General features: G+C 40.2%; 1 protein-coding gene across 1 annotated transcript in view; it reads left to right on the top strand.

Moving 5' to 3' along the window:
• The first annotated feature begins 6,266 nt into the window (after nt 1–6,266).
• Nucleotides 6,267–19,305, top strand: part of SYN2 (synapsin II) — a 179,590-nt gene continuing 166,551 nt past the window's right edge. The window contains exon 1 of the mRNA XM_032699341.1: nt 6,267–6,726. Coding sequence (XP_032555232.1) covers nt 6,359–6,726 — 368 coding nt within the window. The 5' untranslated portion in view covers nt 6,267–6,358. The remainder of the gene's footprint in view (nt 6,727–19,305) is intronic.

Here is a 19,305-nt window from a genome sequence, read left to right as displayed (position 1 = left end):
AGTAAAACCAAAAGAGACATTTAGCGTTCTCAAGAGCCTTGAAATATTGTAGCCTCTTCAAAACATAACACCTGAGGAGTGAAAGTATTTCAGCTTTTGGTACTAAGGAATCAGCTCCTGAGAAAACAAACTCTACACTTTTCTTTAAATTGAATAAATAATGTAATAGTACCCTAAGAAAATCACACATGTTGTACAACTCTCGGATAGGATTTGGTGGCCAAGAAAATCTTATCACAGGATGTTAGGGGTAGGAAGGGATTTAAAGCTTATCCAGTGCCACCCCCTGCCATGGGCAGGGACACCTTCCACTAGCCCAGGTTGCTCCAAGCCCCGTCCAACCTGGCCTTGGACACTTCCAGGGATGAGGCAGCCACAGCTTCTCTGGGCAACCTGTGCCAGGGCCTCCCCACCCTCACAGGGAAGGATTTCTTCCTAATATCTAATATCTTGCTAAACTTTCTTTAAAAAGAAAAAAATGTATGTAAGATACATTGCAAATTGGTTATCCCAGCCTGTGTATCCCTTCCATGCTTTTAGCTAATGGTCCTCAAGAAAATATTGGGAATGCATGTAATTATATCTGCAAATATATATAATAAATATCTGTATTACACCCATGCAAAAATGTATAAGATTTACAGTGTATAGTTTACGTTTTACTTAGAAAGGAGTTTTTTCTTTAATTCTTCATCTTGACCTTTTTAATGTCTTATTTGGTAGAATAGAGCAGTATTACCTGACGATGGTGAGATGGAAGATAATTTTTGAATCCCAGACATATTGCATAGTACTGGCTTTTGATTAATTTGAGAAAAAAAAGAGTAACAAAACATAATTCTCTTGTTTAGCTTCTGTGCTGTCATCCCTTTAATTCTCTGCTCAGTTTGCATATTGCACATTAATGGCTTATCAGGTTTTCACATATATGATATTCAAAATTAATTTGTGGTAACGAAACTAGGCAATTAATTAGGTAAATGTGCATTCATCGTAATCACTTGATTAGTCAATTAAAAAGAACATTACAGTTTTATTGTGAAGACCCAATTGGATGTAAATGTCATATTTTTTTGCTGTACTTCATCTACAATTGTGGTTTACAGGGCTTTATTCTTTTTAATAGAAGCCAGTCCTGGGTTCATTTTTCACTACAGAACCGTGCTGCAGTTGATCTCACATTTATCTATTCAATCAATTAGAATGAGTCAGAATGGTAGGACACTTTCACTCTAAATTTTATAACATAAATACAAAATCTGCAGAAGAAAAAAAAGTTAAAAGAACAGATCGAACCATTTTTTGTTGATTAAATTCACTGTGTATGATTTACCTGGCAGACTTTTTCATCTTCAGAGGATGTTTATGTACTGTTTAACCTCTTATTTGGAGGATGAAAATTTTATTTTTATATCATGGGGTTTTTTTCTGATTAGGAAAATCTCCAGGTTTTACAGGCCAAGAATCCCAGCCTGTGTAGGGCTGTAGACTGGCTGTACACCACGTGCAGCTGGTGGAACTCGAGCCCTCAGCTCTGTTTGCAGCAGATGAACATTTTTTTTCTTCTTTACTTTTTCGATGACCTTTGTATAGTATTTCTTGTTAGTTTTATTCTTTAGATATCAAACAAAGCGAAGTCCTAAATTATACAACTGACAGCTATACATTGACTGGAGCCTATGAGGAATTTATATTTTTCTGCTTTTTAAAAATATGTTTACTCTGCTGTCTTGGTCACATTCCAGCGTAACATTCACTATCTATATGTCTCATTTTTGTTACATTTGCTATTTGTTCCTTTTCATAACAGCGCCTCTCCTCCATGCCAAGTTTTGTTGATAGGATTCTCCCTACATAATACCTGTAGTTTGTAAACAGTTTGTTTAAAAAGATCTGTATTTACTCATCTGCAAAAAATACTGAACGTGTCTTACTAGTTTGGGGTTCTGAATCTGTCCATATAATGATTTTTCTGTAATACAGAACACGGATTTTAAGAGGAAGCACTGCTCACTGAGATGCAAAGAAATAAACCAGCTGTTTTTGAGATTAGTAGTATAATAAAGACTGAGATCTCAAACCAAAGAGTAGAAAACACAAGAAATACAGGAGGTGATATAGGCATACCAGATTTATTGCATTCCTCTAGATGTATGATGACAGTAAACACTATTTTATATATACTTTAATGTATGTATATTATCACATGAAGTTAAGATATATATTAAAATACCTCTTATTTATATAGTCATTTTGTCAGTCCACGTATATAATTGGTGTATTTTTTGTCCTACATTGTATTTAAAGGTTAATTATTTAGATTTCTGAGGCTTGAGTTCTGAGATACTTGCAAGATTGTCTTCAGCCTTTCCAGAAGACTAGTCTGATGTAGGGGCAGCACTGTTTGAGCCTTAATCACGTAGTAAAAAACTGCTTGAAGTTCCTTTGTATCTGTATCAAGGTATTTAAAAAATAAAATAAATAAATAAAAAAATCAATTAAGTACGGAAGGTCGTAACCTGTCTGTTTCTATTACAGGTTATTCTCATGTCAGGTATAGAATTTGTTTTGAACTCCCCCTCACATCCCAGCAAGTATTATCCGTGAGACTGTAAAGCCCTCTTCTGTTGTACGAATTCATCCCTGTTCAAAGCCTGCAAAGGTAAAAGTCTAGTCTCTAATAAATTATGCTTTATTAAATAAATTGTCATGAGTTTTCTAGATAAGATTTAATGGACTGCTGAGCACAGAGGATGTATAATACAGCACAATTTTTGTTGTTGTTCCTTTCAGGAACATGACCATCACACAGGAAATGACCACCTGAGAAAAATCCAATTCTGGTTAATTTGGCTCTCTGATATTGTTCATAAATCAAAGCATGAGAGCCTAGATTTGGCAGAGGAGGATTAAGCTGACTCTGTGTCCTTTCTAAAGCAATAACCGAGGCAGTTACTCACCCGTGTGCCTATTTCTGTCACATCTTCATATGGTTTAACTGCACTTCTGCCACCTTGGACAACCAAGTGCAAGGAAGATCAGAAATAGAAAGCTGACGTTTTTGCTTCAGGGACATCATAACAGCAGGAGTTCTGGGACAATTCAGTGAAGCTGTCTAATGAAACTCAGTGAAACTGTGCTAGTTAGGATGCTTCATCCTGTCTTTTCATTTTCCTCTCAGTTTGCCAACACAACTAATCCCTACTAATCTGATATCTTTTGGCATTTTGATTTCAATGTTAAGAAACAAAACTGTATTTAAAATTGCTATTGTGATCTCTGCTTTGATATTGAGTCCTTTTGTCATTTGACATAGTGGCAATTCAGTATTCGCATTTCCTAAGAGACATAATCATGTTGAATTACCTCATGAATGTGTTGAAAGGTGTTGAAGTATCATGAATAATAGGTTGGACAAAAAATGCCATTAGTTCACTTTCAGGCACAGTTTTATGTGCTATGAAATTCAGCAAACTCCCTGTAATCCCTACTGATGCTCTTTGAACCAAGTTCTCCATCACAGAAACAACAGTGCTACATGGAGAGTTCTGCTCTTAGCTTTGTTCTGCACTAGAGAACAAGTGTTTGAAACTTTGACCAAATTCAGCTGCCAGTTGCCTTAGTGCAGTTTTGGACTTATAAGGTTGCTACAATACTGTTTAAAAATCCTCTGACCCAAGCAGTTGAGGATGATTGATTTTTTAGCATTTTTGTCAGCATAGTGGTAACCATATAGGGAGGAAAAGTAAAAACCAAACAACAAACAAATCCTACAAAAAAACCCAAGCGCAAATTTCTGAGAAGATGCTTGTAGAGAAGAGCCAAAGTGAATAAAGTGTGTAAACTTTATTCAAAGTGAATAAAGTGTGTAAACTGGGAAATACCTTCTATTCTAGCATTCCACATAGCCACAGCATATTCAGAGTGCACAGGCTAAGTGAAAAGGCTTCTGCTACTTGTCCAAATACTGAATAGCTTGTGAAACCAGAATGTGCAACTGTTTTGGACCTATCAGAATCGGTCCTTAAAATCTGAAAGTAATTGCTTGGCTGGACTGAGAACCTACGAGGAAGTACCATGGTTAGGAATCAGATTTCATCAATCAAAAACCAAGTTTTCCACACAGATATGTTAACAAGGATAGATCTTGCATCGGTGACATTTGAGCAGCTTAACCACTGTGCTGAATATTTCTTTGATTTTGTTTTATGGTAATGGAACCTGACATGCAGATTGCTCCCTATATTTCCGTTTGCTACATGTACCTTGTCTTCCTACAAAGAACACAGCTGACACTGAAGGTAGTTTTCAGTCCTGTAGTAAAAACCTGGCAAATACTTCTGCTAACGTGCACAAAATGTAACACAGCTCATTCCTGCCATGGTTAATTGGGCTCCATGAGACCGACTGAATGTTGTCAGTACAATATTGTATAACTGCTCCTCAATCTAGAATGGGAATCTAACAAATATCTGAACAGAATTTTTCAGTATCAGACTGGTTAAGAGTATTTTCAGCAATCCCTTTACAAGGAGGATGAAACAGTTTCTACCACATAAAAATCCACATCTGGAAAAGTATAAGCAGTCCCTTTTTTTTCCTTTGAATTTGGTTAGCTTTTTAGATGAGAAGGAAGGATGGATTGTCAATACAACAAACAATTCCTCAGTCGTGTGAATTTTATCATTTTTCCACATGTAACATGAGTGGAAATGCTACATTTGCACTTGCCATGGTGAACTGCAGTGTTCTAACTCTGTCTGCAAGTGATTTGCTTCTCTGTCACGTGTTGTAGCTGATTTAACTCATGTTACTGCACTTACAGACATGCTTTTAAGAAATACCAATGGCCCCAAGAGATCTCAACACAACAAAAATATTCTCACTAGATCCTACTAGACCTAAATTTATCTCCATGTAAGTACAGGTCCACACCTTCTCTGGTAGCGTGGGCCACAAAGTGCTGAAGTGACAGCAACACTCTAATTGCAGTTGTAGCTCAGGGTGGTTCCACTTGTTTACATTTTCTGTGCCCCACATGCAACAAGCTGTACTTGCACATACATATTATGGCTTGGCAGAGGCAACATTTTCCCCCAGTATGTCCATGGTGTTTAAAATGTAGTCATCTTCTAATAACCTTGCTGTTTTATTAGTATTTGTCATTATACAGCACATGAACATTTCTAAATTTGGCCATTCATTACAGAATCCTGTGCAGTTCTGCCTTCAAACATGTAAACTTCAAACTGTTATAGTGCTAGCATCAGGGATTTTAGTAAACCTCTAATTTTAAAAGAAATCGCTGCATGAATTTACTGTGTTTAATATCAGAGTACCTGTTAGACACAGTATGGCCTGGAAAGATCAACTGCAAAATGATTTGTGATTATGTGTATCTTGCATAAGAGGATAAAGGCTGAGTTACGTATTTTATGTTAAACATGTAGTGATTATCCCAAAACTTGGAGGAAAGAGAATCCAAACTACTCTTAAAGAAAGCATAGCTCTTAAGAGATGAAAAAGCACCCATAATTCTCATGACAATGTGAAATTGCTTGAAGATGCACAGCACTTCACCTTCATTAAACTGCTTTTTAAAATAAATACTTGGGGGGGGGGTATTATAATGGAGGTTTCATTACCATTTCGGGGGATGCCGGTGTGGCGATGCCGGTGTGGCAGTGCCTGCTCACACACTCAGCGCAGTTCGGAGCTGGGATCGCTGCCCTCGCACACCGCAGTGGTTGCACTGGGAGCAGCGGGACCCTGCCCTGCCACGGTTGGAGCGTGTGCTGCTGCCCGCGCACGGCCGCTCTGCCCCGCAGGTCTCCCTCCCTCTCCACCTCCACCCCCGCCACCCTCTGCTGCGCTGAACGGCGGCCAGCTCCGCTGCCAGGACTGCCGTGTGGGGATGAATTACGGCCCTCGGCCCCCGGGCTGGACACAACCCTCAGCGTGGGGGTGAATTACAACCCTCGGCCCCCGGGCCGGACACCACCCTCAGCCCCCGGGCTGGACATAACCCTCGGCGTGGGGATGAATTACGGCCCTCAGCCCCCGGGCCGGACACCACCCTCAGCGTGGGGACGACCTCGGCCCTCGGGCTGGACATAACCCTCAGCCGCCGGGCCGAACACCCCCTCAGCTCCCCGCTCCCGCCCCGGGCCCGGCGCGGCCCCTCCCGCCCGGCTCGCGCGCGGCCTCCCCCTGCCGGCGGGCGGGGGCAGTGCCGGTGTCGGGGGAGGAGGCGCCGCCGCCGCGGCCGCAGAGAGGCGGCGACCGCTCCCGCCGGCGGATCGGGATCGCAGAGCCCGCGCCCGCTCCCGCCGCAGCCCCGCCGCTCCCGCCCGGCCAGATGATGAACTTTCTGCGGCGCAGGCTCTCGGACAGCAGCTTCATCGCTAACCTGCCCAATGGCTACATGACCGATCTGCAGCGGCCGGAGCCGCAGCAGCCGCCGCCGCCGCCTCCCGCGGGCTCCTCGGCCCCCGCCTCAGCCTCCCCGGCCGCAGAGCGCCGGCAGCCGCCGCAGCCCGCGCCCCCCCAGCAGCAGCCGCCGCCGCCGCAGCAGTCGACGGGCAGCAGCTTCTTCAGCTCCCTCTCCAACGCCGTGAAGCAGACGGCGGCCTCGGCCGGGCTGGTGGACGCGACCTCCGCCGTCTCAGCGGCTGTCGGCAGAAAGTTCAAGCTGCTCCTGGTCATCGACGAGCCGCACACGGACTGGTAGGTGTCCCCGCATGCCCCTTGGCGCCCTCCTCCTCCCCCCATGTCCTTCCCCCATCCTCACAGCGGTCCCTTCCCCCGCGGATCCTTTCCCTGGCAGGTGTGGGCTCACCTGGGGCGGAGGGACGCGCCTCGGGCCCCGGGGGATGAAGCTGCGGGTGTGAGTGGCCGGGGCGCCAGGCAGAGCCCCCCACACTCGGAGGGCAGAGGACCGCCGCTGCCTGGCCCCGCTGAGGGTCTGGAGCGCAGCGTTACGATCTGGAAGATGGAGCACAAACCAGCGAGCCCCGGAGCGCCTGACTAGCCGTGAAATCTGTTTTCCATCACACAACACTGAATAAAACGTATTTACCGCCCTGACAAAGCATATCCTGTGTTCTCTGGAGAAATAAAGCACCCGTGTGTAGCGGCAGGTAGGATTTAGGTGTCCTCGGCACGAATTTCTGTGTGGAACTGCGTGTGGTTGTAGCGTTACGTGTGTTAATTCGTGTTTACGAGCAGGTTTGTTGTCACGCAGATCCCGCTGCTTCTGTGGCAGCGTCTCAAATGCGCGTTCGGGTGAAGGTCCTTCAGGGTGCTGAGGACCAGCCCTCGGTTCTATAGCCCTTTGAATTCGTGTGGTTAGGTTAATCAACTTGGCAGGTTTTATTTGGGCTGAGTGTTTTGCTTCCACTGTCAGCATTAAAAATGTGGCATTTACAAAACCTGAAACTTGTACATCAGCTCGTTTCTCCTGTGGCTGGCTGGTACCAGCAGGAGAGGTTATGGCTGTTTCAGACCTGTTTATCACGAACGGCTCCAGTGGATGCTGTGGTTTATAGGAAGGACATATTCTTATTAATCCTTCTCTCATTTGTTTCCATGTGTATTTGCACATCAAGCTGTGAATTGTCTCATTTGCTCTTGCTAATTACAGTATAGAAGGTATTAACAGTGCCTTAAAATATTACAGAGTAAAAAAAGTATGTTTTTATAACACTGACATCATTCAGTAAGGGATTGTGGGGTTTTTTTGTGGGAATACTTTATTATCAGCTTCTCAAATTTACAGTCTTACTGTCTAAATGGACTTGTGCAGTTCTATGATTTGATCCAATTTACCCAATTTGCTTTAAAATGCTACTTTAAATAAAATACCTGAAACAAAAATGTAAGCCTTTATTTGTAGCAACTGTGTTATTAATGTTAAGATAATATTACCTGTTACAATTTTCAGGTTTTTTCTTCTGTGTTTGGTTTTGTGGTTAGCTGTGTGTGTTGTCTTTTTTTTTAAAAAAAGATTGTTGTATCTGCCAGACTAAGGCAGGCTCTGTACCTACGTCATGGAGATGCATCCATGGACACTGCTCACTGCCTTGCAGAAACATCTATTTATTTCATATTCTACAGTGCACAGATTTCTGCTTGGGAAATTCAATAACTCTATATGTTCATAATGTTTGTTTCTGAGAGATTTTTTCAATGCTTACTGAAGCCATCCTGTGTATTGTGAACGTGGCATTTTTTGCGTACTTTATGAATACACCCCAAATCAACACAATCTGTTGATAGTGGCAGAGCTTTTAAAGCTCTGCATAGTGAGTGCCACCAAGAGCACTCCAGCAGTGACAAATGTGCCCAAGGTTACTCATGCCTACTTGCTTTTGCTTTTTTTTTTTAATTTTATTTTTTCCCCTCATAGTATGTGACATGGATACATAATAGTTCTAGAAAGAACAATTTGTTGTACTGGCTCTTTCCTCTCCAGGAAACTAGTAATTTTGTAACTGAAGATTATAAAATAAATTTTGAAAAACGTATGTATGATCCTTGTGGGTCCCTTCCAACTCTGGATATATGTGTATTCTCATAATACATGTGGGAGAGTTTGTTCCATACCTTTGAGATACCGTATGGATATGCATTGATCTGCTATAGTATTTGACTATAAGGGCTAAAATGGAATATGTGTAATAATTCAGGGGGGAAAAAGGAAGATTGGAACTGGCAGCAGGTGAGTGTCAGTGTCTGGTGGCTCCAGCTCCCTGCACTGCCGTGCAGTTTAGCAAGAGGAGGTTCGTAGAGCTGCTGTCATGTGATGCACTGAGCAAACCCTGTCAATAACAAGAAAAACAGCACCAAATCATCTCTTAGAGCCTCCTGAGGAACCATTCCAGCTGGTTTACGTTAATCCTGAGAGGAAGATCATATGCTGGGTGTTTGTTTTTGTGATGCTTTGATGTTTGTCTTAGATTGAAAGTGTATGTTTTGCTTTTGGATTGCAGTTTCAATAGAAATCAAAGGATTCTGGTCTGGATCACACTGAAATCCTGCTGATTCAGTATCCTCTTTTCATCCAGGGTCAGGGGAAGCTTAAGCACCTTCATCTGTCAGCAAAGGATATTCTCTCTTACTCTGGCATCAAAGGGACATTTTATTTCTAATATATTTTATTTCTATGAAATATTGACTCATACTTGAAGCCTGAAATTTAGTAACCCAACGTTGTTATTGTGGCTAATGGAATCCTATGGGATATTCTACATAGAAACAAATGCTCAGTTGTTGCTTGCATTTTATAATCTTGATCTGACACCTTTCCTCAATTTCTTGCCCTTAGAGGTTTGTCCTAATGCAAGCCTTGAAAATTACTTTACTTTTATGAGATAGGACAGAGTAAAAATTGGGAGAATTGGCTTATCTCTACTAGTTTGTATATTTTTGCTGTTACCTGACTTCTTAAGGGAAGAGAAAATACAATTGTGTCAAACTATCCTCCTTTCTCAATCCAACACATGTTAGAGCTGTGGAAGATAATTATTTTCCTACACGTTCGCTGAAACTTGCAGCCACATAGAGGAGAGGGCCCTCTAAGGTCTTCTTCTGAAGGCAGGACTGCAAAATAAGATGATGTCAAAGCCATTCTACCAACTGTAGCTTTACACGTGCCTCAGTGGCAAGTGAAAGGAAAACAGAAAAACAGGCGGAAGGTTGTAGTCAGCTGTCAGAGACAAATCCAGGACAAGTGGTCTTTGTTGGTTCTGGTTCTCCTGGAAGACTTTCTCTTAGTCAGTTTATACAATAAATGATCCTGTGGTCCTAAGGTGGAAGCAAAGAGCCAGCAATCGTTTTCACCAATTATCTTTGAAACTTTCTGTTGTTGCACAACAGCACTGTAAGGAGGAGGTGGCCTGTAGTGCAAATACTCCTTCCAATGGAACTGAACTGTTAATTTACATAAGGGCATTGAAAAAGCTGATTTTATTGTCAGGGCTATTCTTTATGCATTTGAATATGACATCTTTTTCAACTGCAGGTGTGCACTGAACAGACCTTTTCAATACCTCGATGTCCAGAACCCTTTTCTGAGTTGACATATCTGATTAAGAACCCTACAAAGTAATTAAAGACGTAGTGGAAAAGAGCCTGATTCACAGATTCTCTGTGGATCTGTTGGCACTGGGGAAAAGCTTCAAGAACCACTTGTTAGGTTCAATGATGATTTGATGTGGCAGAGGACAATGGCTGTTTTACAGCTTTAGGGATCTTTGTTGATAGCTTTACAAATGGAGGAAACTAAGAAGTGAAATAGTTTGTTCAAGGTCATCCAGGAGACTAGTGACAGAGCTATATTAAAACCTAGACAGCTTGCTTAACCTTTTCTTTTAATTCTCATTTCCTAGTTACTGCTTTGCACTAAATGTCTAAATTTTCAGCTAGATAAGTTTATTTTAAAATGTTTTTCATTTTCTCAGGAAATAACCATTTTGTTCTGTACACAAAAAGTACTGAATATTCAGTGCTGAACAAGCAATTGATTAGAGGCCATACATCAGTGGCAAGATGCCAAAATGCTGTGTACAGATTATTATCTTTATTAAAAGCTTATGTGTAATATTTAGAAAGCTGTTTCAATATTGAAAACTAATCATCGCTTTGTCTGTCTTGTGCTTTAAAGATTGAATATAAAACTTGTTGGCAGTAACGATGAAACTAAAAAGTATCAAGTTGGAAAATTTTGTTTTTGTATTTTTAAGCAGAAATATGCTTAAAAGTATCAGTCCCCTTTTTTTTCCCCAGAGGATTACACGTTTCTTTCAATGTTTACTGCCTCGGTAGTTAGTCATCTTGTGATAGGCCCGAAAGATAATCCCCAAATTGCTGGGACAAGTGCTATATGAAGAGCAAACTTTCTGTTTTAAAATGACTGTCATTTATGGCCAAACATTGCTCATCGTGAATGTTTTTAATATGAACACTATTGTCATAGTGCAGAAAAACACCGGTTTGTGATACAAAAATGTAATAAAGTGAGCAGCATGAGTTTCTTAGGGGTTTTTTTTGTTGTTTGCTTGGTTTGGGTTTTGCATTTACTAGAAGGTGGGAAACAGTTTCAATTGAAAATACATGTGTGATTGTTTTATGTAGGATAACTACCAAACAGTTTGCATGAATGTACTGCCACGAGAATTCACTGCAGTCTTTCTTTTCAGTTTGTTCAGTGGTTCAGTTGTGAATAACTAATTAGTATTTCCTTACTCCAGTTGGACAAGAATTCTCATTTCTCTTATTTGATTGTAACACATTGATTTAGTAAATGCGTTTTTTATTGCGTTCAGTGTAAGTTTTCTGTTAGCAAGTTTTCCAGTTTTAGGAGGTGTCATCTGATTTTAATCATGCATAAATGAGGGTGAGTGCTTTGCCAGAGCACTCTCCAGTCCTCTGGGATGACTCTGGAGAAGGACAGTGTCCTTGCCAGCCTCCTGGCAAGACAGAGCATCCTGCCACCAGGATAAAGAATGGAGCCAGATGTGGAATGGGGAGGGAAACCCAGGGCGTGGGCAAACGGGGAACTGCTACTGATTGAAGGGATCCCTTGACAGGGGCTGAAGGTGAGACACGTTTGGAGGCAAGACCAATGGTGTTGCAGAGGAGTAAGAAGTCTGCTTTTTAGAAGAGTCTAAGCTCTTAAAACTGACCAAATGGCCAAATGTAGAGTGTAAGGAGAAGGTAATCTTGTTAATAGATGTACTTTTTATGGGAAGGAAAAAAAAATACGGTAGCTCAGTTTGTTAAAACTTGATGCAAATAACACCAAGGTCAGGGATTCAGTTTCCTGTATGGGCCATTCACTTCAGAGATGGACTTGATGATCCTTGGGGGTCCCTTCCAACTCAGAATAGTCTGTGATTCTGTGATATACTAAGTTGCTTTTACTAATTTAAAATGCTAATTAACAACTGTATCTTTTGCAACAAGAAACTCCTAATATTAAAGTAAAAGTAACCTTGCCTTTGAGATAACACTGTAATCTTTCGAGGCAACAGGTTCCTTAAAACCCCTGAAACTGAGCAAGGGAGATAAAGATTTTACTTTGGTTTCTCTCTGATTTTTGCTTCATATGAAAATTTCCTGTTTCAAAATTATGTTTTTGAGACATTTGAGTCTAACTGTAGTTATGGCCTTTGGATGGAGGCCCTAGCACTCCAAAAAGGAACTGGCAACCAGATTTTACATGAAGACAGTGCATACTTAGCTCCTTACAAGCAGGTAATTAGATCAGCACTTCTTCCCAGCACACACTTCAGTTTCCAGCTCTGCATTAACGGCTCTCTGCTTTTGCAATCAAAATAAAAACCCAATTAAAGGAGAGATACAGGCGCATGTGTCTGTGGGCTGGGAGGGCACAGGCACACGAAGGAAACCACGTGGGTGAAGTTTATCCTGAGCTCTGTCTCATTTACTGTGAAAGCAGCAGTGAAGTTTAGCTCATTGAACTGTGTCACTTGTTCTTTGTCCATCATTTAAATTTTAGGTGCCCACTGGCCAGGGTGTGAACAGCAGGAGGTGCAGCTGAGCTCCCTGCAGTGTGGAACATGGTAACAACCTCAACTTGGAGTGCACAGCAACCTCCTGCAAGTTGTGTTTCGTGTCTGTTCACTGAAACAGCCAGCTGGTACAGCACCAGGCAGTGTGTGTGCTGGTATTTTAAGATGATCCAAGATAAAATTGCTGATATTTTTTCTGTTTATCTACAGTTCTGTCGTGTGTAATATGTGGCTGTATTAGTATAAATAGCAAAACACACTATGGGATAGAGATTACCTCTTTGACTAGATAGAAAATTTTAAGAAAGCTCTTAGTGGGAAACACTTTGTCCTCCATACTCTGTGTATTTCTCTATCTAAACAAACTCTTACAGGCTCTAATGTTATTTTAGGCCACTTAGTGTATATGAGATTCTGACTATAGATTTGTACAGATTCTGTCTCTTGTCCTCCTCCATCCTACTCGTGTACCCTGTGCTCAGGATTCAAGTGAATTTTTTCTTTTCTTCTTGATCTTTGAAGAGACAACAGAAATATCTCTGAAACGTAATGAAACCTATAATCAAATGTTTAGTTGAATAGGTTGTATTAGAAAAAAAAAGTTTGCCAATATTTTCTTCTAAAGTTTGCTTTCACAGAAAGTAAATGGAAAAATTGGCAAGGAAATAATGGATTTTAGGTAGGTTTATTTCAAAGTAATGAGACTGAAGTGAGAGTTAAAAGGAATAACAAACTGCTTTGTAGACTATAGAACCAAGTAAAATAAGAAATTCTACTTACAATCTATTCAGAATTTGATAATGGTTTGCCAGTAGCAAATTATAATCTGTTGAAAGAATAGATTATTAAAACCTATAATATTAGGCTTCTTATTGTTCATCTTGAAAAAGTGTTTCTAGAGGACTTCTTGTATTCTGAGTTGTATCTGTTTTAAATGGATGTCATTTGCCATTCTGTAACGCTGTAGGGCACTGGAAGACTGTACATGTTTTTGCTGAAAGCATGTTTCTCCAAAAGACTGATGCTGACTATTCCCACAGTATCCATATGTTCTTAAAGCTGTGACTTCACTATATGCAGTTTTAGTACTCAGTTCTTAATAGCACCATGCAAATCATAGAAGAATTTGTATCCAATACCACATAATTGTATTACCTTAGCTCTTGGAAATCTGCTTTAATATCATTGAAATAGGCTGATGTTTGAGATTTTTATACATTTGTAGATAAGATACACTGCAATCTGCATTTCAAAACATGATAAGACCTTAGTGAAAATATGTGAGTATGAAGTTCTGTCTGAGGAAGAGACTGACAAACAGTCAGGTTTCCATATACATCCTCCACAGAAGGATTCTAGACCTGGTTGGATAAACACAGCAGAAAAGGGTAATTACAAGTAGGTGGAAAAGTTGTCAAGAATAGAAAAGAGTAAATTGGCAGAGAGAAAGCAATGTTGTAGATGACAAAAAGTGAAGCAATAAATTATGAAGTAAATGTTACCTGCAATAATGGTACTGTTTCCAAAGATGAGGCAACTCACCTTGTGAGGTGAAAAAATTGTGCAATGGGCTGATAAGACTTCACAGCCCCCATGGGTGAGAGGGCAGCGTCATACCTTGGGCTAGAATGAAAAATGCTTGCTTGATTGCACTGCTGCCTTTGCTAATTAAACAGCTTTATCTGTGCTGAGTCAAACTGGTCTTCTCATAGAAAAGCTTGTGTGCTTTCAGCCAGCCAGCTGGAGGGACAGGTATTCATGGAAACACGAGCTGCAGACTTGTTTAAGCTTTTGCAAAATCATAAAGACTTTGCTGTTTTTGCTATACCCACTGTCATCACAGGTGTGTCCCTACTTGGCTGACACTCAAATAGTAATGAACTGATTCCTAACAAAAAGTTGGTGACTAGGGTTTATACATTTGCAAGCCAAAGTGATGGAAAAGTTTCATTCAGAAGACACTGACTCTTACATCTGATGAGGCTGTTCTGGTTTTCCTTCAGGTGTCTCGAGCATTGCAGGGTTCCCCTCAGCTGGAGCTGAGGCGTGGTGCCTTTGGATGTGTCAGGGAATAGTGAGGGAAGTGTGAGGCTCATGCTGTGGTTGTGGCTACCCATCCATGAGCATGCTGATCAGGGCTGCCAGCCCATACCTGCTTGCTCCTTTTGGAATTGCAAATGTCGTTGGGATTCATTTAATTAATAGATTGGTCCAGTAGACAGTGCTGAAGAGCGTGGAACTCCAGGTTTTTAGAGCCTGGGTTTTTTTGCACGCCTTTTTTTTTTTTTTTTTTTGCTGTAGTTGTCTGTGTCCTTCCTGTGTCTCTGTGATAGGAGCAGGTAGAAGACAACTGGGATGTCACTCTGTTGTGTAAGTGCAGTTGGGAGTGGCTGTGAACACTGTTCCCTTAATTTTCACCTCCGAACACCCGTGTTTGCTGGGGCTCAGCCCACTTTTTGTAAGTTACTGTGAGCTCCTCATATAAGAGGTGGGGGCAGGAAAAGAGAAATTAAGGACTTAGTCCCAGCTGTGCAGAGAGAGGCATAAATGGGCTTTCCCTATTTTCCTTTTTAAACCCAAACAGCTCTGAGAGGTTTGGTGTCTAATAAGTGTGATGAACTGGTTTTGCCCCTCATCACATGCCACCATCAGCCGCCAGGTGGTAGAAGTTTTTAGAAAAGGCAGGTTTGGTACAACCATTAAATGCACTTTCTTTTCTTTTTTTTTTTTTTTTTAATAGATGTTCCATGTTTGACCTTGCTTGATTAATCATTTTGTCTCTATAGCCTTATAACCCAAATGGATATTGGTGTTTATAACACATCGTATACACTGATTGCTAGTAGGAGTTATTAAAAATACACACATTTCTTTGAACTTTTATCAGGTGATTAAAAAAATAAAATATTATCAGAGCCCCATATAAAATATTTTAAGTATTTTCATTCTGTTCTAAAGCACTCAAAGTGATTTTATATAAACTTGTAGATTTCTTCAATTTAATGAATTATTTCTTTTTATACCTTTTATGTTATTAAAATATTTCTATATTTTAAAATGGAAAATGGATTAAACAAAACTGATATGACCTTTAGGAAAAAATGTTGCTATAATTTCCTGTCTTAAACCCCATTTTTTAAAAATATTACTTCTACAGAAATAAACTGTGAGTGTCTAAGCATTAGGGAATCTCACAATGAATAGATAAAAGCACAGAAATTGTTCTTTAAAGAGGTGATAGGTATGGTTTCCTCATAAATATTGAGCACAAACAGTCATAAATCAAACTATCAGCAATATGTGCTGCTTATTGGAGAGCTCCTGCAGATCATACAGTCATTGAGGTTGGAAAAGCCCTCCCAGCCCACTCAGTCTTCCCTGTGCCCGATGCCCACCTTGTCCCCCAGCCCAGAGCTCTGAGTGCCACATCCAGGCCTTTCTTGGACACCTCCAGGGCTGGGGACTCCAAACCTCCCTGGGCAGCTCCTTCCAGTGCCTGACAGAAAGAAATTCCTCCTGATATCCAATCTGATATCCAACCTGACCCTCCACTGGCTCAGCTTGAGGCTATGTCCTCTTCTCATGTGGAATTAATTAGGAGATAATTATTTTGGTGTTTGCCTGTGGCATGACTGGTAATAAATCCCAGATTACATTTGTGTGTGGATGTGTCCCTGTCTCTAGAAGTACCCTCATCCCAGTAACTTTCTGAGTAGGAATTTCAGAACTGAGTGCGAGTTTAGATACTCTCCATGCATATCTGAAAATAAAGTGGTTCTCTCCTGCAAGAAGTGCTGCTGTCTCCCAGTTTTGACCTTGCAAATCTTATGCTGTTTATGCAACATTGACTTTTTTTGTTGAATTACCTAGTTTGTAGGGCCTGAAATCTGCTAAGCTACGTGCTTACTGCTTACTGTTGAGGGTTGTGGCAGATACCAAGATCCTTTATTGTGATAAGATTGACTTCTTGCAGGAGAAACCAGGGGTGACTGTATGGGGGAGATAAAAACAAGCCTAAGGAGGAGGGAGGAAGCAGAAGTTAAAATGCCTCCTCTTTTAGTGTTATGATTTAAAGGGAATTCCAAAAAAGAAAAAAATTGAAGTTTTCTATCTTAAACCCAAAGTAGCAACTTGCCCTTCCTGTGGTGTGTGTGTAGATAGCTCCGTGCCTAACTTCAGGTTTGTGTTGTTTAACCTCATTTCTTCTTTATTTTTTCCAATTTCTTACTAATAAAACTGGTTATAATTCCACTGAAACAATGCAGATTTAGTACATTAAACTCCAATATGAGATCAATCACAGTATCTTAAGTCTCACATTTGGTGAACTTGGATGGTTCCAGAGAGGAAGGTTCAGCACCATTTCACCATGTCTTGAGTTTGCTTCAATGGTTTTGTTTGTGCTGAAGATCATTTCCAGTGAAAGCTCTTTTTGTATATGCACACTTCATCATGGTTTGTCATGAAGAAAGTTTTAAAAAAATGTCAAAGGTTTCTTTCTTTTGTAGGAACAAAAACATTATTCTTAGAAAAGCCACCATGTCAGATTTATGATTCTGAAAGTGTGATACAAAGATTTTATCACAAAACATGATAAATATGTCTGATTCCACTGAGTGGCAATATGGTTAAATAATGTGCTGTGACTACAGGACTTGTTTTACTTAATAGTTGTTGTCTCAGCCATCCGCCGTTCAAGGTAAATAAAAATCCCAGGGATATTTTTAATTAGGAAAAATTATTTATGAAGCCTTTGTCTTTGAACTGATAACCAAAATTATTTTTCCTTAGCCTTATATAATTGTTGCATACAATATATATTAATAAATGGCCATAGTGCTTATAGTAGTACTTCTAAAATTTTAGAGTAAAAGAATTTTAAGTCTTTGCAATGAGGTTTAAATACATGGGCATTACACTTAAAACAACAACAACAACAAAGTTCCTTTTTTAGTAGTATGCATAGTGACGGATATATTTGTGTGTATGCACACATAACTATAATTTCTTCTTTTAAGAAGAATTTGTAGGAATTTTCCCTGATGGGCAAAGTCCAGATAGAAAATAATTTGTGGTTGTAGTTTTCTTGCTATTGGGTTGCACTGGAATAAAAGGAGGCTCTTCCATTGTCCAGTGAAAAGTCACTCAGCTATTTTGGAGACGGGTCTCACAAGAATCTCTTGTATGGGTTGTAATGCAGAAGGCACGGGATTTAGAAAGGTGATATTTTGTGTCAGGTTGTACTTTACCTAAATTCTTTTAGTTGGACCCTTGTTCTAGGATTTTTGTGCTGATTCATTTCCTTACTGAGGAAGGAATGTCTGGTGTGCACCAGCAGCAACAATGTACGCAAGGGTAAGATTAATTTTCCTGGCAATAATAATACGATAGGGGAGTCAAGAGAGACACTGATATAATTAATGTGTGTTAAGGTTTACATTATTTCTATTAAAATATCATCCTCTGAATTGGTCTTTGTTCATGAAATGTGGGTGGAAGCAGACTGCAGGTGTGCCCTTTCCAGGTTGGTGGGGGTCTGACAGCAGACCTTTTCAGTTTTTAAATCTTGCAATGCTTGTCCAGGCTTTTGTTTGCTAGAAGGCCTTTCCAAAAAGTTAGGCAGCTAATGAAATTTTTGGTTTATTGATTGTTGATTTTCTGGTTTTTTTTTTCTGAATAATGTGACCCATTATAAACACACATTTAAGAACCCCAAATCCTTGGCTGTTGGGTGGTGTATTGATGACATATCAGGTCCTAAGTGGCCTTCAGAGTAAAATGCCACTTCACAATAAAATGAGATGTTATAGTGTGATTGTTATTGTCCAAATCCCTTGGTGATAATGTCCACATATTTCAAGAGCAGTGCTCTGGAAGGCTTTCAATGTAGAATAAACATACTCTTATTCTGAAATCCAGGCTGCATGTGGGTTTATATTATAACAATATAATTAAATCTGTATTTTCTCGTTCGCTACGCTTGAGGTAGCTTGTTACTGAGCTTTTTCCTGAATGTTTGTTAGTCACTTCTTGTTTGAGGGACCTAGAACAATGAACTTATGATGCTTTCTGTGGAACAGAGTTCCAGTGTTGGTTTCAGTCTTTTGAAAAATGTGTGGCAAACTGCTGTCTGTCTGTCAGGGCGGGAAGAAGACTTTGTGCGTGCAACTGTTTAACAAACACCAGTGTGAGGTTTAGAGCACCTTACTTCATTTCAAGGCTTTTTCCAGTTTGTGAATTTTCAGTTGAGTGTTTGAAAGGAAGAAAGAAAACCTAATCGATGTCAAGAAAACATTTATTTTCGAGGGTCAAACAGAAATTCTTAAAGAGAGAGCCATAACTTTTCAAATATGTTATCAGGGTTGTTTGTACTCAGAGCTCTTACCTAAGGCATTAATGCTTAGAACTGTTAAATAATTTAACAACTCCTTTACTGTCCTCTTTTCAATTATTTGATGAAGAATTCAAAGAATTGGAAAAAATTTCAACCTTGGTGCCTTTCTCATTGCTAGGATTTTTGTTCAGAATGACTCAGATATTCTAACATCAAATCAAGTTTGCTTGCAGGTTTGTCATAGCACTTCTGCAAGTCCTGAAGTTGCACAAAATAGCCCCAGAAGAATAAAGGATAATAAAGTTTTCATGTATGATTTTTATCTTGCGATCAGAATGTGTAAGCATCAAGTTTTCATGCTGGGCCATCGAAAAGATGCAGTCATCTGAAAATCTGTAGCTTGGACAAGTAATGAGTAATCATCCTATTACTATGACT

The sequence above is a fragment of the Chiroxiphia lanceolata genome, chromosome 11 (assembly GCF_009829145.1).
Source record: "Chiroxiphia lanceolata isolate bChiLan1 chromosome 11, bChiLan1.pri, whole genome shotgun sequence".
NCBI lineage: Eukaryota > Metazoa > Chordata > Aves > Passeriformes > Pipridae > Chiroxiphia > Chiroxiphia lanceolata.
This window is presented reverse-complemented; position numbering and strand designations above follow the sequence as displayed.